Genomic DNA, 23543 nt, shown 5'->3' on the forward strand with positions numbered 1-23543 from the left:
CTAACAGAAGAGTGGAACTAGTCCAAGGTTACCCAGCCAAGAAATGGCAAAACCAGCATTCAAATTCAGGTTTGTCAGCTGAATTTGAGCTGGTTATCCTTTTCTGGCTCTTTCTACTTTCTTATTTTTCAGTAATAAGATGATTTACTTTCAAAAGGAAAGAATATTTTAGAAAGAAGTCCCCTTAAGAAAGCAGACTCATTTATCTTTATTTTATTAGCCGTGTGTATTAGTTTTAAAATATTAACAACCCCACCTCACACCATACACAGAAATCAGTTTCAGATAGATTGCCAACCTAAATGTAATGCAAATGATAAAACTTTTGGAAAATAACAAGAGAATATCAATATGATTCAGAGACATGGGGATATAGCTTTATTTATTTATTTATTTATTTTTATGTTGCAAAAAGCTTTATTGTTTCCATTTGGTCCAAGGCTTGAGAGAGGGCTCCAGGGTGTTAACAAGCTGCCTAGTGGCTGCAGAGAGGGGCTTCAGGCAGCCCTGATGTTAGGTGGGTTCTTCAATGGCCACTGGTCTCCAGAAGTTCCTAGTCGTGCTTGAGGGTGAGCCTTTCGAAGAAATACTCGCCCAACCCAGCCTGGGGACCAGCCAGCCTGCAGAGGTTGGTCAGGTGGTCACCCATCTTCTTGATGAATTTCACTTCCTCATCTAGGAAGTGGTTCTCCAGGAAGTCACAGATGTGGGGGTCTCTGCGGGCAGAAGCCAGGTCATGCAGATCCAACAGGGCTTGATTCAGGTTCTTCTCTACGAGAAGGACGGCTTCCATAGCGTCCTGGGTTTTACCCCACTCGTCTTGAGATGGCTTCTGCACGTCCAGGAAGAGGGCGCGGCCGCCACGCTGGTTTTGCACTTTCAAGAGACGCTCCGCACCCTCACGCTTCTCCTTGGCACGAAAAAGTGACCCACACCCTCCAAGGCCACATCGTTGCGGTCGAAATAGAAGCCCAGAGAGAGGTAGGTGTAGGAGGCCAGCAGTTACATGTTAACCACGCGGTTGACGGCGGCCTCCACCTCGGTAGAATAATTCTGACGAATCTGGGAGCTCATGATTGGTCGGTAATAATGAGTTAAAAACTGGTGGCTGGTCCCGGTGATGGCAGACAGCTGAGTGGCTGACTCCGGAGGTTGCGACTGGAAAAAAGGTTGGAGGGTGGTCGGAGGCTGGAGCAAGGGGCGTCCCTGGGTCTGTTCCATCCAAGCACTGTTGAAGCAAGAGACAGATCCGCGGGGCTGCCGAGCACACTTCAGGGATATAGCTTTAATAGGATTAAAAAAAAAATCCATAAAGAAAAAGTTGAGAAATTGAGTGGTGCTAAAGTTAAGACTTTCTGTCCATTCAGTTCAGTTCAGTTCAGTCGCTCAGTCGTGTGTGACTCTTTGCGACCCCATGAATTGCAGCACGCCAGGCCTCCCTGTCCATCACCAACTCCCGGAGTTCACACCAACTCACGTCCATTGAGTCAGTGATGCCATCCAGCCATCTCATCCTCTGTCATCCCCTTCTCCTCCTGTCCCCAATCCCTCCCAGCATCAAAGTCTTTTCCAATGAGTCAACTCTTCACATGAGGTGGCCAAAGTACTGGAGTTTCAGCTTTAGCATCATTCCTTCCAAAGAACACCCAGGAATGATCTCCTTTAGGATGGACTGGTTGGATCTCCTTGCAGTCCAAGGGACTCTCAAGAGTCTTCTCCAACACCACAGTTCAAAAGCATCTAAAAAATGCCAGTAAGAGAGTAAAAAGATGTGATTTCCCAGGTGGTCCAGTGGTTAAGACTTCATGTTCCAAATGCAGTGGGCCCAGGTTTAGTCCCTGGTCAAGGAACTAGATCCCACATGCTACAACTAAGACCCAGAACAGCAAAGAAAAAACCTAATTAAGAAAATGTATTAAAAAAAAGAAAGAGAGATTGTGTGTAAAAAGACAAGCCAAAGTAGAGAATGTTCATAGTTCATATAACTAACAAATGGCTGGTGTTCAGAATATAGAAAGAGCAAATTCATTTTAAAAACAAACAACCCATAGAAAATTGTGCAAGACACATGAACAAACACATCAAGATAAAGGATATCCACAAGACCAGTGTGCAAATGAAGAGATGGTCAATTTTAATTGCTCATCAGGGAAATGCAAATTAAAACTATTATGAGCTACCACTACAGATCAACCAGAATGGCTAAAAATAGAACACCTGACATGGCCAAGTGTTGGTGAGGATGTGGAACAATGGAAATGCTCCAACATGGCTGGAGGGAGGAGAATAAATTATTACAATCACTTTGGAAAACCCTTTGGTAGTATCTGTCTATTATCAATGTATCTGTCTGTCTGTCTGTCTATCTCTATCTCCCATGAGCCAGCTAGTCTACTCCTGGATTCATACGCAAGAGAAATGTGTACATATGTTCACAATATACTGTAAATGTACTAGAGAAAATAGGTACTAGAATGTTAAGAACAAATATCATTTGTAAGAGACAAAAAATGGAAAGAACTCAAATTTCCATCTACCGTCAGTAAATAAATAAACTGTAGAGTATTCGCAGGATGAAATGCTACTTGACCACAAGAAGGAATGGACTGTATGTATAGGCCCAACCTGGCTAAATTCTGCAGTTGTCATGTTGAGAGCTGGCTTAAAACTCAACATTCAAGAAACTAAGATTGTGGCATCCGGTCCCATCACTTCATGGCAAATAGACAGGGAAACAATGGAAACAGTGAGAGACTTTATTTTCTTAGGCTCCAAAATCACTGCAGATGGTGACTGCAGCCATGAGATGAAAAGACACTTGCTCCTTGGAAGAAAAGCTATGACCAACCTAGAGAGCTTATTAAAAAGCAGAGACATTACTTTGCCAACAAAGGTCCATCTAGTCAAAGCAGTGATTTTTCCAATAGTCATGTGTGGATGTGAGTGTTGGACCATAAAGAAAACTGAGCACTGAAGAATTGATGCTTTCGAACTGTGATGTTGGAAGAGACTCTTGAGAGTCCCTTGGCCTGCAAGGAGATCCAACCAGTCCATCCTAAAGGAGATCAGTCCTGAATATTCGTTGGAAGGACTGATGGTGAAGCTGAAACTCCAATACTTTGGTCACCTGATGCGAAGAATTGACTCAGTGTAAAAGACCCGGATGTTGGGAAAGACTGAAGGCAGGAGGAGAAGGGGACGACAGAGGATGAGATGGTTGGATGGCATCACTGACTCGATGGACATGAATTTGAGCAAGCTTTGGGAGTTGGTGGTGGACAGGGAAGCCTGGTGCACCACAGTCATGGGGTCACAAAGAGTCGGACACGACTGAGCGACTGAACTGAACGCTGAGAGAAAGAAGAGAGACACAGGAGCTCACAGTGTATAGTTCTGTTTATGTCATGTGGGGTGCAGGCAAAATGAAAGAGGCATGAAGAGACATACTTAGGTGCGGTAAACTAAATTGGGTAGAGGTTAGTGAAGTGGCTACCTTCATGGGGAGGGAGGAAGCCGTGCCTGGGAGGAGGCTGGAGGGAATTTGTAGAAACCTGGGAAGATCTGTTTCCTCACCTGGGTGGTAGTTACACAAGTGTGTTTGTCATAATTCATTCAGTAGAACATTTATATTTCCTGTACTTTTCTATATGTATGTCATATTTTGCAATAAAAGATTGCAAAATGTATTTTTAAAATTTGTTACTTCACTTGATTACGGATCACACTGCTGCAGTGAGGAAGACTTACGTGGTTTTTTAACTGAGCGACTTCTGCTGTCTGCCGGGGGAGGGGATGGACCTAAACATTTCCCTTCACCTACCTCTGCAGGGCTGTGAGTGACAGAGACGGGCTACCCTGTGGTCAGGGCCACTGAACTGACATCTAGGATGGCAGGACTCTTCAGGTGGAGGGTTTCGCTGCTCCCCTGATCTCTGGCCCGGGGAGGAGCACCACAGTCATCCTATAACAGGCACCGAGGGTACCAGCCTGCGGATCGCTCTTCAAAGAGAGGTGACCCCCCCCAGGAAGAGAACCAGACTATTCTCTCGAGAGCCAAGTCCATCATTCCTACCGAGCAAGCACAGGCACACCCAGCAGCCTGGAGGGTAGGGGTGAAGGATAAATAATTTAAAATGACTTTGAAAAATAGGCTCGTCATAGCCTTACCTTACAAACTGGGCCGACTGGAAGTCTAGGGTAAATAACTGGGAGGCACTGTGTGTGGCACTGGCTCTGTGCTGGGCATTGTTCTAAGCAGTTTATATCTATTACCTGATTTAATTGTCACATAACCCTCTCAGATGGCCACTATCAGTATCATTGTTTAACAGATGGAGAAATTGAGGCACGGTGAGGTTCAATCATTTCCCTAAGCTGGTCAATGCTAGACCTAAACACAGGCCAACTCACACCAGAGTAGATGTTCTGTTCGCCACCACAAGATTATTCTAAGGAGAGAATAAGAAATAGGGAAATGGGAGTCTATTTCTCAAAAGCACAAAAGTATCTAAAAAGAGAAACTAGAAATAATTCTATGGCTGTCCTGAGTGGGCAAGAGGCCTGCGTTGGATCAGGACAGAGGAGAGGGGTTCATAAGTGAGCTATGACCCCTTTATCAGCTACATCAGGGACCAAAAAGTACAATTCCAGTAGGGCTTTTCTCTTTTCTGGCTGCTCAGCTTGTGGGATCTTATTTCCCCGACCAGGGATGGAACCTGAGGCCCCCAGTGGTCAAAGTGCAGAGTCCTAACCTTTGGACTACCAAGGAAGTCCCCAGTGGGTTTTCCTTTTTTTTCCTTTCTTTGTTGGCTGGGGTCTTGGTTGTGACGAGCAGGGGCTACTCTTGGTTGTGGTGTGTGGGTTTCTCATTGTGGCTTCTCTTGTTGCGCAGCGCAGGCTCTGAGGGTACACAGGCTTTAGCAGTTGTGGCGAGTAGGCTCAGGAGTTGTGGTTCATGGGCTCTAGAGCACGGGCTCACGGGCTTAGTGGCTCCGTGGCCTGTGGGATCTTCCCAGAGCAGGGGTTGAACCCATGTCTCCTGCATGAGCAGGCAGACTCTTCACCACTGAGCCACCAGAGAAACCCCCAGCGGGGCTTTTTAACCTGACTCAGCGATAGAATTCAGGGGCCGTGTGCACTTGGACTGGAGAAACAACTTTGCTTTGACAGCCCTTCAACTCAATGATCCTCAGCATGTGGTTTGGGAAGAAAGCGATTTTCATAAGATGTGTTTGTCATTTTCATTCTTTAGAAGCTACCTGACCTGCGATGACGTCGTCACTGTGATGGCTAATGAAACGTATGCATGTGTGTTCTTGAGTTTCAAAAAACTTCCTCGTTCTGGGAATCCCTGGAGGTCCAATGGTTAGGAGTTAGTGCTTTCACTACAGAGAGCCCAGCTTGGGAAACTAAGATCTCACCATCCTTGAGACATGGCCCAAAGAAAGAAAAAGGAAAGAAAAGAAAAAAAAAATTCTCAATTTTATTTTCTTACATTGTTCTTCAGTCCCTCAGTCATTTCCAACTCTTTTCAACTTCATGGACTGCGGCACACCAGGCTTCCCTTTTCTTTACCATCTCCCAGAGTTTGATCATGTTCCTGTCCACTGAGTCAGTGATGCCATCCAACCATCTCATCCTCTGTTGTCCCCTTCTTCTCCTGCCTTCAATCTTTCCCAGCATCAGGGTCTTTTCTCGTGAGTCAGCTCTTCCCATCAGGTGGCCAAAGTATTGGAGCTTCAACATCAGTCCTTCCAATAAATATTCAGGGTTTCTTCCATGGTAAATGTTGATAGATATAACCCCACATATAACAAAACTCTTTGGGGTCCTCAATAATTTTTAAGAGGGTAGTTTACGAACTGCTGCTGTAATTGAAATTTACCAGGTGCTTCTAACATGGTGGGGGATTGGAAGGACCAACGCCAGGACACAGCAGATTTCTGGCTTTGTCATGAGAAGAAATTACAGATGTTTTTACACCCTATTATAGTCATCCCTATTGTAGTTGTCACAAGACTCAAACACCATCAATACACTCAACAAAGCTTCTAAATTACTATCATTTTTAATGCACTGATAAAGAAGTACATATATTACGGTATCACATATACAAAAAATTTCCTGCATCTGTGTAATAGCATCCATTTCCTTTGTATCCTGTGTATTTTTTTTTTTTTCTGTTTTCAGGTTTTGTTGTGTGTGTGAATGTTGATCTGTTTTTTCTTCTCTCTCTCTCTTCTCCTCTCTTCGAAGCTTACTTTCAGGAAAGTGAAAGGCAAGCTATTTTTTTTTTTCTTAATGCATGTAAAAACATGATTCGAGGAAGGGCTTCACCAACCTACCTCAGGCGACTTTAGCAAAAAAACTTCAGGTAGCACCGGTAGCAAAGAACCCAACCACCAATGCAGGAGACGAAAGAGACGCAGGTTTGATCCCTGGGTTGGGAAGATCTGGTGGAGGAGGAAATTGCAACCTGCTTCAGTACTCTTCACCTGGGAAATCCCACAGACTCAGAAGCCTGGTGGCTACAGTCCCTGGAGTCACAAACAGTCAGACAAGACTCAGCACACACACAAGAGGAAGCTAAACTTGCTGAGGGTAGGATTTCCCTGGTGGTCTACTGGGTGGGACTCCACACGTCGAATGAAGAGGCAGAGGGTTCAGTCCCCGGATAGGGGAACTGTTGGCCCACAGGCCCTGCTGAGCGGCCAAAAAATTAAAAGCGAAAACAATTGCTGAGGGTGAGCAGGGTCTTGAGGTTATTTGAGTTTGACTAAAAGGGCTGCTTTTTTTTTTTTTTTTTTTTTTACATTTTAAGCTGCAATGGAGACTCCAGGAGATGGAGAAAAATCCAAGAAGTGCAAAAGCCCATCTTGAACCACGCCCCCAGTGTGCTCGGAAACTGGTGTCCACAGTCAGCAGACACAGCTCTGCTTGAATTTACAAAGCCAAATTGTGGAGTCATTTTGTCAGACAAGAAGAAGCAAAGAAAACCTGGACCCTCTGACTTTTCCTGCTGCTCTGCCAAAATGAGTGAATGAAAGTCGCTCAGTCGTGTCTGACTCTTTGCGACCGCATGGACCGTAGCCTGCCAAGCTCCTCTGTCCATGGAATTCTCCAGGCAGGAATACTGGAGTGGGTAGCCATGCCCTTCTCCAGGGACTGAACTCAGGTCTTCTTTACCGTCCGAGCCAGGCTCTGGGAAAATACCCAAGGCTATCGTGGCAAGCCACTTACAACCTTCAAACAGGTCACTAACCTTTTACAGAGAGAAGTCTCACTGGCTCTCACCTAGTTAGTTAGTGCTTAGTCCGCCCCCCTGGACTGTAGCCCACCAGGCTCCTCTGCCCATGAGATTCGCCAGGCAAGAATACTGGAGTGGGTTGCCATGCCCTGCTCCAGGGGATCTTCTCCACCCAGGGATCAAACCCAGGTCTCCTGCATTGCAGGTAGATTCTTTACCGCCTGAGCCACTAGGGAAGCAGGGTCCCACCTACATCCCAAGGCAGTTTCTGGAACTCACACATTAATAATGATAAAAATAACAGCTGATTCTTATCCAGCCCTTACTCTGGGCCAGGCCCTGTTCTCAGCATGCAATTTCATGTGTCAACTGGTTTAAACCTCAGGATAGCCCACAGCGTTCAAACTGTTTTCACCCTCATTTCACAGGCGAAGAAACCGAGTCCCAGAGAGGCTGAGTAACCAGCCGAGGTCGCACAGCTCGGAAGCAGCACTGTCATTTGGTGGACCTCGATTTTGTTTTCAGCATGCGGGGGGCGGGGCGGCAGCTGCGAAGGACGTGAACTAGGCTTGGAGAGAAGGAGGAAGGAACCGCCAAGAATACAAAGCCTGCGAGGAGGGAAAGGGATGGGGAAACTCCCCACGCCAACCCAGGTCGCGGAGGAAGGTGCCTGCACACCTGAGTACCTCGGGATCCCGAAAGGCCAGAGATAGGGACCAGTGTCAGTGCCCTGGGGGCTCCGCAGCTGCAGGGTGAGGCTCCTGGAGACAAGCACAGACTTCCCGGTCCGGCGCTCACCTGGTGGCCAGCTTGGAGGTGGCGGTGGCGGTTTACCAAACCTTCCTGGGTCCCCCTTCCTTCGCTCCGCCCTTGGCGGGGGGCGTGTGGGCGTGGGGCGCCTGGGACCGGCCAGACCAGTGGGACGCAGGGCCCCAGCTGTCTGGGGAGGCCGTCACCTGGAGAAGGCAGGCTCTTCCGGGACTGGGACAGCTGTGGGCGGTGGGATGGCTCATAAATACCACCGTCGCATTGGTGCCCGAGACGCGCGCATGCTGGGAGCTGGCGTCCCAGAGGGTGAGCCGGGACCGGAGGGAGTCCCCAGCCCCAGCTCCCCGTTCCCTGATTGACAGTCCCCACCTGCCTCTGCCCTGGCAGGCAGGCCCTCCAGGAGCAGGAGATCCGAAGTGAAGCGGGAGGGGAAGGGCTGGGGAGAAGGACGGTGGGTTTGCAAGCGCAGGCCAGGAAATAGGGAGAAACTGGGGTCACTAACAGCAGGATCGGATGCTGAGATGGGGGCAGGGAGGATGGAGCTGCTCCAGGTGGGATGAAATGCTTGGGTGGTCTGGGGATGGAGTGGAGGTACTGGGGTCACAAAGATGGAAATGGAAGGTTGCAGGATGGAGGAGAGGACCATGAGGTCTCTGAGGGGGGGTGGAATGCTGGCGATGGGGTTGCCAAAGGCAACCTCCTACACTGAGAGCCCCACCCCCAATCCCATTCCCAAACCTCTTGCGCTGGGAGTGAACTGGTGGATAAGAGCAAGGGTTCTGCAGCCAGGACCCCTGGGTTCCAGTCTCTGCTCCCTCACACTTGAGCCATGCCACTGAATCACTCCATTGCTCAACTTCCTCACCCGTGATACGGGGCTGATGATCACAGAGGCCACCACACACAGGAATGTTGTCGGGCTCCCACGAGCTCATCTATGCAAAGTGCTTAGCACTCAGCGAGGCTCAGAGGGTATTTGTCTCTCAGTCCGTGAGTGACGACGCTTGCTTTTGTTTTCTCCCCAGCGTCTGGATAAGCACTCCCTGCGAAGCCCTCCCTGCCATCCCTGCTGCCTCGCTCCCTCTCTGCCGGGATCCTCCTCCTTCCCCCATCCTCTCAGCCCCTCCTGCTGATGCCTGCAGGACCCTTCCCCTTCCCCTGCTCCCCACCTCCCCTCTACCATGTGTTCCTTTCGTCCCTGCTGGGCCTGCTGCTGTCTGCTCCTCTTCTTCTCCCTGGAAGTCCAGGGGTCCCCAAAGCCTCCCAGCGCTGCCCCCGAGCAAGTGCACTTGTCCTACTCAGGTAAGTGTCTGTGGCCTCTCCCTGGGCATTTCCCAGTGAGGACTGTTAAATGGGGATTGTGAGCATGTGGCTGTGTGGGAAATGGTTCTGGTTCTCAGCCTATAGTGAGCATTCTCCCTGGAGGATTGGAGTTGTCCTTATTCATTGTGTAACTGCTCATCGTGTTGTCAGAAAACTACCTCCTGGCCCTTGATCTTGGGGTGGAGGTGCAAGGGGGTACTAAAACCCTGGACTCGGGACCTTCTGCACCCAGACTTCCGGGTTCTAACCCCAGCTTTGTTGCTTATCTGCTGTGTGACCTTGGGCGAATGACTTAACCTCTCTGGCCTCAGCCTCCTCATCTGGACAGCGGGGTAATATTAGTGAGACCTCCCAGTGAAGAGTAAGTGAAATATTAACCTGTGAAGTGGCAAACGGGAACTTGGAATGCGGCAGTGGTTCTCACGTGTTTCTGTCTCAGGACGCTTTGGCACAGCTGAAAGAAGTATGAGAACCTCAGAGAGCTTTAGCTTGTGTGAGTTATATCCATAATAGTCGCCATATCAGAAACTAAAATGGAGGTATTTAAAAATATTGATTCAATCATTAAAAATGAACAATAGTAAACCTATTCAGTAGTAAGGTAAATGAGATTTTTCATGAAAAGTAACTACACTTTAAAAAAGAAAAGCAATATTGTGAGAAAATTGGCATTGACTTATGAAATCAGTGGTCTCTTTAATGTCCTCTCCTACCTGTGACAGTTTCTCAGACTTTTCTTCTTTTTTTGGATCCTTGACACTTTTGGGGTAGTTTCATTTATGTCATTATTTATTTATTTGCCTGTGCTGGGTCTCCCCTGCTGCTCAGGCTTTTCTCCAGTTGCAGCGAGGAGGCTACTCTCTTATTTCAGAACATGGGCTGTAGGGCAGGCGTGGGCTCAGAAGCTGTGGCTCTCAGTCACTTGCCCCATGGCATGTGGAATCTTCCTGGACCAGGGATCGAACCCGCATCCCTTGCATTGGCTGGCAGATGATTCTTAACTCCTGGATCACCAGGAAGTCCTAAGGTAGTTTCTTAAAGGTTAGTTGCATTGAGAATCTGAAACCTCGTGAATGAAATGGCTTTGGCATTTGCTGGATAAGTAACCTCGGACAAGGCACTTTGCCTGGAGGCCTCTGTAAACTGGAACAAAAATAAAACTCATCTCACAGGGCTGCTGTGAAAACCCAGTGAGATCATAGCTGTCCTTTGTTTGGCCTACACAATAATGATAATAATAACAAATATACTCTTAGAAGTGATTCAGATGGAAAACTCATTTAACCTCTTATTGACCTTAAGCTGTAGGTACTATTGTTAGTTCCATTTTACAAAAGGATAAACTGAGGCCCAAAGCAATGAAGAGTCTCACCTCAGGTCACACACTCTGGGATTTGAACCCAGGCAGGCTGGCTTAAGAGTCTGCCATATTTGGTCTTCAAACTGTAAATTTTGTACTAATTTTAGATACCATGAGATCTTACTAATACCAACAGTATTTCAGTCCACCAACAAGGGTGTACTTTAGCCTTCTTTCCTCATTTGCAACTTCTTTTTCCAACATTGAGAAACCAAGCTCCCTCTATCTACAATAGACTTGCTTATTTGTTCAGTGCTAAAGTAAGCATAAACGGGTTGCTCTGTGGCCTGTGGGGTCTTAGTCCCCTGACCAGAGATGAAACCTGAGTTCCCTGCATTGCGAGGCAGATTCTCAACCACTGGACCGCCAGGGAGGTCCCTGTTTTTTCATATACTTACAGCCCTTTGTTAGTGTTTCTATTCCGTATTGACTTCCCCCTACAACCTATGTGTGTTCTAAGTCACTCCAATTGTGTCTGACTCACTGCAACCCTATGGATTGTAGCCAGCCAGGCTCCTCTGTCCATGGGAGTTTTCAGACAAGAATACTGGGGTGGGTTGCCATGCCCTCCTCCAGGGGGATCTTCCTGACCCAGGGATTGAACCCTTACCTCTTATGTTTCCTGCACTGGCAGGGAACACTAGCCCCCCTACAACCTAGGAAGGCTTTAATTGTTCATTTCTTGGGGTGTGTGAAGGAAAGATGAAACAGGACTATAGCTCTAGGACTCAGGGTTTTAAGAAAAAGACAGATTCGAGAAGCATCCTACCCCTGCATCTCGACTAACTACTCCATTCCCTTCCCCTCTTTTTTCTACCCCTTCCCCATTCCAGCCCATGTAAGTAATCCAGCTGTTCAGTTTCTGGTGTACTTTTCTTGTACAAATAAATGAGCAGACACTTGTGTATTCTCTTACACCCTCTTACATGAAGAGTAGCTGACTACAGACACTCTCGTGTACATTGCTTCTTTTACCGTTGTGTCCTGGACGTCATTCTATACTGGTTCCTAGAGTTCATCGTCTTCCTTTCCGACAGCTGTGAAGTGCTCCCTGGTACAGATGTTACATAGTTCCTTAAGTCACGCTCCTATGTAGGGGCATGTCTGTGGTTTCTGATATTTTGCAGTTACAAACAGTGCTGCCATGAATAACCTGTGCGCGTGCCTTTTGTACACAAGTTGCAGGAAAAAGAATCATCCGATGGGCTTCCCAGGTGGCCCTAATGGTAAAGAACCCGCCTGCCATCGCAGGAGACATGAGAGACTCCATTTCAATCCCTGGGTCGGGAAAATCCCCTGGAGGAGGGCATGGCAACCCACTCCAGTATTCTTGCCTGGAGAACCCCATGGGCACAGGAGCCCAGTGGGCTACAGTCCGTAGGGTCGTAATGAGTCAGACACAACTGAAGCGACTTAGCACACGTGCACACACATCACATGGTATTTTTAAAACCTTGATTTTGTTGCTAATGGGGTTTGTTTGTTTGTAAATTGACTTTTCTGGTCATGCCTGTGGCATGAGAAATCTTAGTTCCCTCACCAGGGATTGAACCCTCGAACCCAGGTGCCCTGCATTGGAAGCGGGAGTTTTAACCACTGGACCTTGAGGGAAGTTCCTGGTTGCTGACATTCAAGAATTAGAAGCTATTACTTAAAAGTTTGTATGTGCTCTTGGGATACGAAAACCACTGTATAAAGATTTTGGAGAAGGCAATGGCAACCCACTCCAGTACTCTTGCCTGGAAAATCCCATGGATGGAGGAGCCTGGTAGGTTGCAGTCCATGGGGTCGCTAAGAGTCGGGCACGACTGAGCGATTTCACTTTCACTTTTCACTTTCATGCACTGGAGAAGGAAATGGCAACCCACTCCAGGGTTCTTGCCCGGTGAATCCCAGGGACGGAGGAGCCTGGTGGGCTGCCGTCTATGGGGTTTCACAGTCAGACATGACTGAAGTGACTTAGCAGCAGTAGCACTTCGCAGTATAAAGATCTCTAAAAGTTGACAGACTGGCTGGAACCAAGCCTGCTTCCTGCACGGCGGCCATCCCTAGAGCTGAACAGTGGCTTCCGCTCTGAGACAGGGCAGGCTCTACGCTCGGCCACAGACTCCACCCCTCCCTGCTGCCTTCCTCCTTACAGCTGGCCCTTGTTCCCATATATATGACCTAACTGGCCTCCAGACGTCTGAGTTTACAACCCCTAAACAGTGTCATGTGTAAAGTATGTGACACAAGCCTGCACACAGTACCACCATTTATAGTCATATCCATCCACTCCTGTAACCCTGACTGTACCAGGCACTTCCCCTTATTTATTCATCGAAGCCTCAAAGAACCCTATAGGGAAGATACTATTATCATTCCATTTTACCGACAAGGAAACTGAGGCTCAGAGAGCTGCAGTGACTTGCCCAAGGAAAGCCCAGCTTGGAAATGGTGAAGTAGGGATTGAACTTGGGAAGCTCCAGAACCTGTGTCCTTAACTCCTAAATGTTCAACAGCCTCGCACCCTCTGCACATCCCTCCCCACCTCTGCCCAGGCCTCACTGCCAAACCTCCTTTGCCTCTCTCTCCAGGTGAGCCAGGCTCCATGACTGTAACCTGGACCACATGGGTCCCAGTGCCCTCTGAAGTGCAGTATGGGCTGCAGCCTTCTGGGCCCCTGCCCTTCCAGGCTCGGGGCACCTTCAGCCCCTTTGTGGATGGGGGCATTCTCCGGCGGAAGCTCTACATACACCGAGTCTCCCTGCAGGGGCTGCTGCCAGGGGTCCAGTATGGTAAGAGGTGCCCCGGGGCCCAGGGCGAATGGGAGGAGGAGTGGGATGTGGGCTAACAGCTACTACTGGCAGGTGGCTCAGGCGGGCTGGTACCCTCTCTGCTTTCCTGCAAGCCTATTGTATGAGACCCTGGGATGAAAACAGAAGGCTGGAGACTTGGGGTGAGGTGGTCAGAAGGGGCGTGGTTTAGACCCATTCAGTCCCCCCACCAGTTGAATATGGATGGGGGTGAAGGAGACACCCTGGGGTGCTCCTGCCCCCGCCCCCCCCAGCCCCGGCAGACTGTGACCTTTTCCTCTCCCCTCAGTTTACCGCTGTGGCAGTGCTCAGGGCTGGAGCCGTCGCTTCCGTTTCCGGGCCTTGAAGAACGGACCCCACTGGAGCCCGCGCCTAGCTGTGTTTGGGGATCTGGGGGCCGACAACCCGAGGGCCCTCCCCCGACTGCGCCGGGACACCCAGCAGGGCATGTACGACGCTGTTCTTCATGTGGGTGAGGAGGCATCGGCTAGGTACGGGGTGGGCTAGGTATGGGGTGGGAGGTAACGCCAGGACTGCGAGGGGCTGGGAGCCAGGGCCAGCGTGGTTCCAAAGGGACGGGGGAGGAGACTGGCCATGGAGATGCTGTCGCGGTTAACCGGGCTCCAGGGTTAAAATCAATCTGGCACTTAAAGCTACGTACATTGGTTTTCTCCTCTGTATTACTGTTGTAAGAGCTGGGACTAGGTTAGAGTCGTCCGACTGTTGTAATGACGATACGGACTTCCCAGGGGGCGCTACTGGTAAAGAACCTGCCTGCCAATGCAGGAGATGTAAGAGACGCGGGTTCGATCCCTGGGTCAGGAAGATTCCCCTGGAGGAGGGCATGGCAATCCATTCCAGTATTCTCGCCTGGAGAATCCCATGGACAGAGGAGCCTGGCGAGCTACAGTCCATGGGGTCACAAAGAGTCGAACACGACTGAAGCGACTTAGCACGCAGGCACCATGATGAAATAAGTCGACATTGCCTGGCACGCTGTAGGTGCTACATAAGTGTTGGTTGTCATGATCATTTCTGCTGTGATCTGAGAGCCAGGAACCAAATGGGAGATAGAAACGGGCTGATATGATTCAAAGCTGTAGTAGACGCTGGAATCAGACTCCTGAGGTTTGATTCCTGGATTCTTAAGCTCAGCTCTGTGACCTTGAGTCAGCTCTCCACCTCCCTGGACCTCGGTTTCCCCATCTAAAATGGGGATGATAATAACATCCACCTCAGAGGGTGTTTTGAAGATTCGGGTGATCAAGCAAAGCATCTGGAACACTGCCGGGTACAAAACCAGTGCCAGAGCAGACCATGTCCGTCTCAATGTTGTCATTACTCTGGGAAGGGGTGAGATGGGGCTGGGGTGCTGGGGCACAGGAGACCAGCGAGATCCTGGGTCCTGCGGGCATGTCAGGGACCAGAGGCTAAGGAGACGGTTCCAAGTGCTCATGCACTTGGATGTGAGGTAGGGATTGAAGATGCCTGAGTGGAAGGGGGAGCCAGGACTTGATCAACCAGGTCTCAGTTCTGGCAACAGCAGAGCTGGGTCTGGGTCTTCATCCTCTCCTCCACCCCCCACCTCCCCACCCCCACCCAGGAGACTTCGCCTATAACATGGATCAGGACAATGCACGTGTTGGGGACAGGTTCATGAAACTCATCGAACCCGTGGCTGCCAGCCTGCCCTACATGACCTGCCCTGGGAATCACGAGGAACGCTAGTGAGGCCCGAGGGCTTTGGGGAGGGCGAGGGCCTGGCCGACAAAACCAGTCCTTCCTAGTGTCTCACCTTAGTTTCTCACACTGCAGCAGCTTATTGATGGATGTGAGAGGAGAGGAGATGAGGGCTGGGCTGGGAGCCAGGCTTGGCCTGACGGTGGGAAGTGGGGGGCGGGGGGTGGGGGTGGGCACCCAGACCCTCCCTCCTACCCTTTTACTTCCTTTTATCCAGCAACTTCTCCAACTACAAAGCGCGCTTCAGCATGCCGGGGAACACCGAAGGCCTGTGGTACAGGTAATCTGGGGGAGAGCAGGAACACCAGCCTCCCTCCCCTGAAGGATGGGGGATGCAGAGGAGACCCTCACCTCTGACCCCTGCCCTTTGACCCTTCCAGCTGGGATCTGGGACCCGCACACATCATCTCCTTCTCCACCGAGGTATATTTCTTCCTCCATTATGGCCGCCATCTGGTAGAGAGACAGTTTCACTGGCTGGAGAGCGACCTCCAGGTAACCTGTGGATGTCCCCCTGGGATATGCCCCCCCACCCCCTCCTCCATCACTGCCCCCCACCCCCCGCCCCTCACTCTGAACCCTTCTCTGCAGAAAGCCAATAAGAACCGGGCAGTCCGGCCGTGGATCATCACCATGGGCCACCGGCCCATGTACTGCTCCAATGCTGACCTGGATGACTGTACCTGGCATGAAAGCAAGGTGAGCACCCCCTCCCTGGGAATAAGGTGCCGAAATCCAGGTCGGGGGCGAGCCCTGAAATCCAGGTCGGGGGTGAGCCCGAGTCACGCCTCCCCTCCTTGCTTATCTTGCTTAGGTTCGCAAAGGCCTCCGTGGCAAATTCTATGGGTTGGAGGATCTTTTTTACAAATATGGTGAGTGACCCCCCGTCCTCCACCCCAGGACTTGCCAGGCCCCGCCTCCCTTCTCTCCTGAATTCGGAGGCCTGAACCCCTTTTGCTTTGTCTCAGGGGTCGACCTGGAGCTGTGGGCCCATGAGCACTCATATGAACGCCTGTGGCCGATTTACAACTACCAGGTGAGGGAGGCCCCCTGGGAGGGCTGAGACCCATGGAGCTGGTGGTGTCAGTGGACCCCTCAGTCAGATCCCCGGGGGCCTGGCTGGTGTGACACACCCTCTCCACCTTGTCACTTCTCCAGGTACTTAATGGCAGCCAAGAGATGCCCTACACCCACCCTCGAGGCCCTGTCCACATCATCACAGGATCCGCCGTGAGCAGGGCGGGGTGGGGTGGGATGTTGCCTTTGACCTCTGATCTATTGAGGGTGGCACCTGTGCCAGCTTGGGTGCCTCCTGCTTTATACAGCTGGCATCTCTTAGAGGGTTAGGTGTACCTAGTAGTATGCCCATTGCACAGATGCAGAAACAGAAGCTAAGGGTAAAATACTCCTTCGAAGTCACAGGTTCAGTAAGTGGCAGGGGCAGGGGGTGCTTGCCCAGGTCTGCTGGTCGGATCGAGGACAGAGGGCTTATTATTATCCTTGTAACTGGACTCCAGGCTTTATTCACATTGCACCAGCTCATTCTCCACTGTATTTGGTTATTGTGTCTCCTTGTGCTCAGTTGCAGCCAACTCTTTGTGACCCCGTGGATGGTAGCCCACCGGGCTCCTCTGTCAATGGAATTTTCCAGGCAAGGATACTGGAATGGGTTGCCATCTCCTTCTCCATGTGTCTCCTTAGTCTCCTCCCATCTGTGACGATTCCTCCATCATTCTGGCCAGTTGTTTGTTTTTGGTCTTTTTCCTGAATGCCCCTGGATCTGGGTTTGTCTGATACTTTCTCATGCCAAGATGCAGGTTACGCATTTGGGGCCAGACAATCACAAGTGATGGTTGTGTCCTCAGGACCGAGGGGTCCAGGCCCTCACAGTGTCTCATTCCTGGAGGAGTTTCTCTGAATCACCTGTGTAAGGATGTTCTTCCACCATCAACTTGCTGTGTTTCCCTTTTTGGCGGATAAACATCTTGGGGGAGATGCTTTTAGACCCTGCGAAAGTTGTTTCTCCTCCGACTTTCACCCACTGTTTTCTTTTTTAAATTTGTTTGCCTGCACCAGGTCTTAATTGTGGCACATAGACTCTTTCTTTTCTTTTTCTTTTTTTTTTTCAGTTGCAGCTCTTGGAATTTTTAGTTGCGGCATTTGAGCTCTTGGTTGCGGCATGTGAATCTAGTTCCCTGACCAGGGATCAAACTCAGGATCCCTGCATCGGGAGCTCAGAGTCTTAGCCACTGGGCCACCAGGGAAATCTCCACTTACTAATATTTGAACCCATCAGTGGGTCTTGCCTGCAACAGTGATCACTGGGGCGTTCAGCTGGGAATCGTCTATTTCCCTCATTTCTCCCTGATTTATTAATTAGCAACCTCCTGTGAGGAAGGGTTGTCCCTTCTGCTCCATTTAGTTGGTTGGTTAGTTATGGGTTTGCACCAGTGTGGCCTCATGGGGAATTATTTCCTCCTGTGGGTTATAATCCAATTCTCCTGCTACTGATGCTGCTGTGTACAAGCTCTCACTCTGGCCACTGGGAGCTCTTCAGATCAGGTCCCGCATCCTTTCAAAGTGTCCCTGTCATTTTGTGGGCTCTTTCTTACTTTTTGGCTCCACAAGTTGCTCCAGGACCATCTTGTGTCCCCTCCACTCCCACCACCAGCAGCCTTGGAATCAATCACTTCCGCAAGAAGGGAGGGCTTATTTTTTAAGCTGATTTTACAAATTAGTGGTCTTCCCAGTGGTCACATATGGCTGTGAGAGTTGGACCATAAAGAAGGTGGAGCACCAAAGAATTGATGCCTCCGAACTGTGGTCCTGGAGAAGACCCTTGGGAGTCCCTTGGACAGCAAGGAGATCAGAACTGTCAATCTTAAGGGAAATCAGCCCTGCATACTCGTTGGAAGGACTGATGCTGAAGCTGAAGCTCCAATGTTTTGGTCATCTGATGCCAACAGCCAACTCATTGGAAAAGTCCCTGATGCTGGGAAAGATTGAGGGCAGAAGGTGAAGAGGGCATCAGAGGATGAGATGGCTGGATGGCATCAGCGATGCAATGGACATGAACTTGGGCAAACTTGGGGAGATGGTGAGGGACAGGGAGGCCTGGCGTGCTGCAGTTCATGGGGTTGTAAAGAGTCAGACAAGACTGGGTGACTAAGCAACAACAAATTAGTGAGATCCAAGGAAGAACTTCTCGTGATAAAAATTCAGATAGTACAGAGGACAGGAGATGAAGCCATCTACGTCCCTCTTGCTAAGTCACTGTAGTCGTGTCTGACTCTGTGCGACCCCATGGACTGTAGCCTGCCAGGCGCCTCTGTCCACAGGGATTCTCCAGGCAAGAATACCGGAGTGGGTTGCTATGTCCCCTCCAGGGGATCTTCCAGAGCCAAGGACTGAAGTCACGTCTCTTATGTCTCCTGCAGTGGCAGGCAAGTTGTTTACCACTGAGCCCCGCTCTCAATGGTTATGCCTCTTGGGTGGCGTTTGAGAATATTTTCTGTGTATGCAAATTAGTCAGTGTCTCAACAGAGACGTATTAGTGCATCACCCTCTTTTCATTTTTTTTGGCTACACTGGAGTTTTGTTGCAGTGCATGGTGGGGCGGTGGGGGGCAGGGGCGGTGTTGCTCACATCGTAGCATGAAAGCTTTCTCTAGTTGCAGTGCCTAACTTCCCTGGTGGCTCAGATGGTAAAGCGTCTGCCTACAATGCAGGAGACCTGGGTTTGATCCCTGGGTGGGGAAGATCCCCTGGAGAAGGAAATGGCAACCCACTCCAGTACTCTTGCCTGGAAAATCCCGTGGACCGAGGAGCCTGGTAGGCTACAGGCCATGGGGTCGCAAAGAGTCGGACACGACTGAGCGACTTCACTTCACTTTCAGGCTTCCCGAGTTGTGTCACGTGGGCTTAGTTGCCCCACAGTATGTGGGATCTCAGTTCCCTGACCAGGGATCAAACCCACATCCCCTCCAATGGGAGGCAAATTCTTAACCATTGGACCACCAGGGAAGTCCCATCACCAACTTTTTAAAAACATCTCGGATCATCTTTCATACCCTAGCAGTTCTCAGCCTTGATGCATGTTAGAATTACCTAGGGAGGTTTTAAATCTCTGATGCCCTGGCCCAACCCCAGGACAAACACCAGAAGCTGAGGGCTTGGCCTTGGTCTTGTGAACATTTAACCATTCTTGTTTCAATCTCTATTTCTGTCTGTCTCTCTCTTGATATGTGTGTGTGTGCGTGTGTGTGTATGTGTGTGTACAGTTTTACTATCATTTGCAGATCCAATGAAGAGTTCAGTTGCAGAAATGATGCCCCTTTAACCTTCCATCTGTGTTTCCTAAAAAAATGAGGACATTCTCTTACATCAGTACAATATAATAGAGTCAAGTAGTTAACAACTGATAAAATACCATCATCCAGTCTCATTCAAATTTATCCAATTGTCCGATTCATGTCCTTTAAGGATTTTTTTTTCTGATCCAGGATCTAGTTTAAGATCATACCTTCTATTTTTGTGTCTTGTTTCTCTCCCCTCCTTTAATCAGAAACATTTTCCCTTCTTTCTGCATTCTTCAAGACTTTGAAAATTTTGAAGAGCACAGCAACATTGTTTGGTAGACTCTCAGTGTGGGTTTGATTAGATTGAAGTTACACATTTTTTATAAGAACACACAAAAGTGATACTGGTTTTGCCTGTGTGTGTGTGTTTTAATATTTACTTATTTGGCCTCCTCAGATCCTAGTTGCTGCAGTCAGATCTTCATTGCCTCCTGCAGGACCTTTTGTTACATACTGAGTCTTTAGTTGTGATGTGTGGGCTCAGTTGCTTTGCAGCATGGGATGGGGGGGCGGTCTTAGTTCCCTGACCAGGGATTGAACGTGCATCCCCTGCGTTGCCAGGCAGATTCTTAACCACTGGACCAGCAGGGAAGTCTCCAGTACTGTGTTCTTTTCAGTGTATCCTATGAGGAAGTGCATGGTATCTCTTTAAGCCTCAGTTTATGCACCTCTTGCACCATACTTATGATTTTTCCCTTTAAAGTTAACAAGTGTCTCCCGGAGCTACTTGGAGACTATGCAGATATCCGGCTATTCCTCATACTTTCCCCGCTACTGTGACCGTCCATTGATGGTTCTTGGTTCCAGCAGTTATTACAGAGATGGCTGCAACATGCGGATTTTTCTTTTTTCTGTTTTTAAGCTCCCTCATCCTTCCTGCTCACATCACCTAGTTTTCTACTGCAAGGATAAACACTTCCTCTCTCCCAGGCAATGATGCTTTTAAAAGCTTTCTTGGAGGGTCTACTCTGCAGTGAGGGTTGAAAGCCACCGATTTCTTCTATTCTGTGAATTGCATTTTCCCCTTAACAATACATCTTGGCCATCTTTCTATACTGCCCCTCTCTGTGATGGCTACGCTCTAATTTATTTAACTGACCCTCACTGATGGGCATTTGGCTGACTTCCAGCTCAGAGCTTTTACAGAAAATGCTTCAGTGGACAGTCTTGTTCAACCACACACTGTTGTCTAAGTCCAAGACTCGGGGCACAGAAAGCCTGGCTGGGTCAACCCTCAAAGTCTTAACCAGCTTTGTCTTCCCTGGGGGTGGCAGGATCCCACCTGGCAGGTCTTTTCTGCTCCCTGGTGGGTACTTCACCTGCCCCAGCCCTGGGGCTAAATGACTCTTTCCAGCAGGGCTGTGAGGAGCTGCTCACCCCCTTCACCCTCTTCCCGCGGCCCTGGAGCGCCCTGCGTGTGAAAGAGTATGGGTACACACGGCTGAATATTCTCAATGGGACCCATGTCCACATCCAGCAGGTGTCTGATGACCAGGTCAGTGAGCAGTGGCCCGATCACCTGCTTGCAAAAGCAGGCCCGGTGCATTCTGGAGTCAAGTGGTTTAAAAAGTGGACTTGAGAGCTGGAGATCCTGCATTCAAATCTTGCCTCTGCTGCTTACCAGCTGGATAACCTCAAGCAACTCTGAGCCACAGTTTTCCCATCTGCAAAATGGGGATGTTAATCGTTTCTGCCCCAGAGGATTGAATGAGGGTTGAATGACTTATTATATAGAAAGTGCTCAGAATGGTTTCTAAAACATGGTCCGTTCTAAAGGGATTTATCAATATGAAGCAGGGGAAGGAAAAAGTAGGTGGTGGGAGGCAGGCAGAGGGAAACCAATATGATGTGTGTGCAGCCCCACGGACTGTAGCCCGCCAGGCTCCTCTGCCCATGGGGTTTCCCAGGCAAGGATACTGGAGTGGGTTGCCATTTCCTACTTCAGGGAACCTTTCCGACCCAGGGATGAAACCCAAGTTTCTTGTGCCTTCTGCATTAGCAAGTGAAAACTTTACCACTTGGGCCATCTAGGAAGCCCCATGGCTTAAGCTTCAGTTCAGTTCAGTCGCTCAGTCGCGTCCGACTCTGCAACCCCATGAATCACAGCACGCCAGGCCTCCCTGTCCATCACCAACTCCCGGAGTTCACTCAGACTCACGTCCATCGAGTCAGTGATGCCATCCAGCCATCTCATCCTCTGTCATATTCAGAAAACGAAGATCATGGCATCCGGTCCCATCACTTCATGGGAAATAGATGGGGAAACAGTGGCTTAAGCTTAAATGGACCCATATAATCATGGTTCACCTTTCTGTATTTTTGCCATTGTAGTTTTAAAATAGCACTAATAACTATGATTGATTGAACACCTATTGTGCACCAAACCCTGAGCTCAATGCCTTATATTTAGTCCCTTTAATCACTATAATAATACTATGGGGCACATTTTCTTTCCGTTTTACAGCTAAGAGAACAGAGGCTCAGAGAGGGCAAGTAACTTTCCCAGGGTTGCACAGCCAGAGGTTGCGGAGCTGAGATACGACCACAAAGACCATATTCTTTTTACGATAAATAGCTACCATTTATTGTGTGGCCCATACAGGGTCAGGCACTTGTGTGTATTATCTATTCAGTTCTCCCCACTTTTTATTGGGTTGGCCAAAAAGTTCATTTGGGCTTTTTCTAAACATCTTAATGAAAACCACAAACAAACTTTCCGGCCAACCCAAACCCAATAGAATATGGAAGTCAGGCTGAGTTGGACCATGTGCTGGAAGCCACAGAGGGTGGCTTTGCTGGCATATAAAGTGAGTTTTGTCTCACTCTGGGGTTTGTGCTCTAATAGTAACAGCCTACATTTACCCAGTCCTTGCCATGTGCCAGGCTCCCTTTTAAGCCTTTTCCAAATACCTCACTTAATTCTCACAGTATCTATGATGTGCGTACTAGTTCTATCATCCTCTCTTTCCAGATGAGGAAAACTGAGGCTCAAAGAGGTCTAGCCACTTGCTCAAAGTCACACAGCTTATCAGCGACAGAGCTCGGATTTGAACCCCAGCCACTTGGCCCCAGAATCTGGGCTGTCAGCCCTGATTTCCTCCTCCTTTATTTATTTATTTATTTATTTGGTCCCTTGCAGGATGGGAAGATTGTGGACGACGTCTGGGTGGTGAGACCCCTGCTTGGCCGGACGATGTACCTGTAGGAATGGAGACAGCTCTCATCAGGAACCCCGGGCCTTGCTGCCAGGCCCTAGAGGGGAGTTGGGGGGGGGGGGCCCTCGACTCCTCTGCCGTCCTTGGCACCATGTAGGGTGGATGCAGCCCCGAGAGAGGTGGAGCACCTCTCACCTCCCAGAGAGCTGGGGGTCCCAGCCTGCTGGGTTGGGAGAGCAGTTGTATGCACAGGCAGAGCGAAGCAAGACAGGTTGTGGGTGGCACCACCCTGCCTTCCTGCATAGCACTAACTGGGCGGAGTGTCCACAGGGCCTCGGGAATAAAGAGGCTTATGGCTGTGTCTCCCTGGACTCTGAACTTCTGCTGGTGATGGCCTCTCTGGGCTGTCTCTTCTGCCCGCCTAGCAAAGGCCCTTAACTAAAGTCAGCGGGGTGGGCACAGCTGTCATGACACCACTGTCCTGCAGGTGGCGCCAGCGACCTTCTCCTCCAGGCCGGCCCTCCATTCCAATCAGGGGCCTGGCTCCAACAGCCCAAGGGAAGCTAGCCAGTGTGGTCCGTGCCTCAGTCTCCCAGTCTGCCACCGAGTTATCCTGGAAGCGGGCAAGTGTTAACACTCCAAACTGCCAGCTGGGACAGCTGATAAGCTTAGGAGCTCACAGACCTGCGGTTTTCCTCCCTTTAAAAATTTTCCCCCTCCCTCTGTTTCGCCTCTTCCTTTTGTGTAATCAGTCGTTATTTATTGAGTGCCTATTGTGTGCCAGGACCTGTTCTCCATG

The 23543-nt window shown here is 49.6% G+C and overlaps 1 protein-coding gene and 1 pseudogene across 1 annotated transcript; one reads left to right on the forward strand and one right to left on the reverse strand.

The window, feature by feature from the left end:
* Nucleotides 1-553: 553 nt before the first annotated feature.
* On the reverse strand, nucleotides 554-1074 carry LOC128063673 (ferritin light chain-like; annotated as a pseudogene).
* An 8121-nt stretch (nucleotides 1075-9195) lies between these two features.
* Nucleotides 9196-22794, forward strand: ACP7 (acid phosphatase 7, tartrate resistant (putative)). The gene is made up of 12 exons (XM_052656609.1): nucleotides 9196-9316; nucleotides 13274-13474; nucleotides 13782-13964; nucleotides 15096-15219; nucleotides 15450-15512; nucleotides 15613-15727; nucleotides 15824-15931; nucleotides 16047-16104; nucleotides 16201-16268; nucleotides 16391-16462; nucleotides 20947-21084; nucleotides 22729-22794. The coding sequence occupies exons 1-12, from the start codon at nucleotides 9196-9198 to the stop codon at nucleotides 22792-22794; spliced, it is 1317 nt and encodes a 438-aa protein (XP_052512569.1).
* Nucleotides 22795-23543: the final 749 nt, after the last annotated feature.

The sequence above is a fragment of the Budorcas taxicolor genome, chromosome 18 (assembly GCF_023091745.1).
Source record: "Budorcas taxicolor isolate Tak-1 chromosome 18, Takin1.1, whole genome shotgun sequence".
NCBI classification, from domain to species: domain Eukaryota; kingdom Metazoa; phylum Chordata; class Mammalia; order Artiodactyla; family Bovidae; genus Budorcas; species Budorcas taxicolor.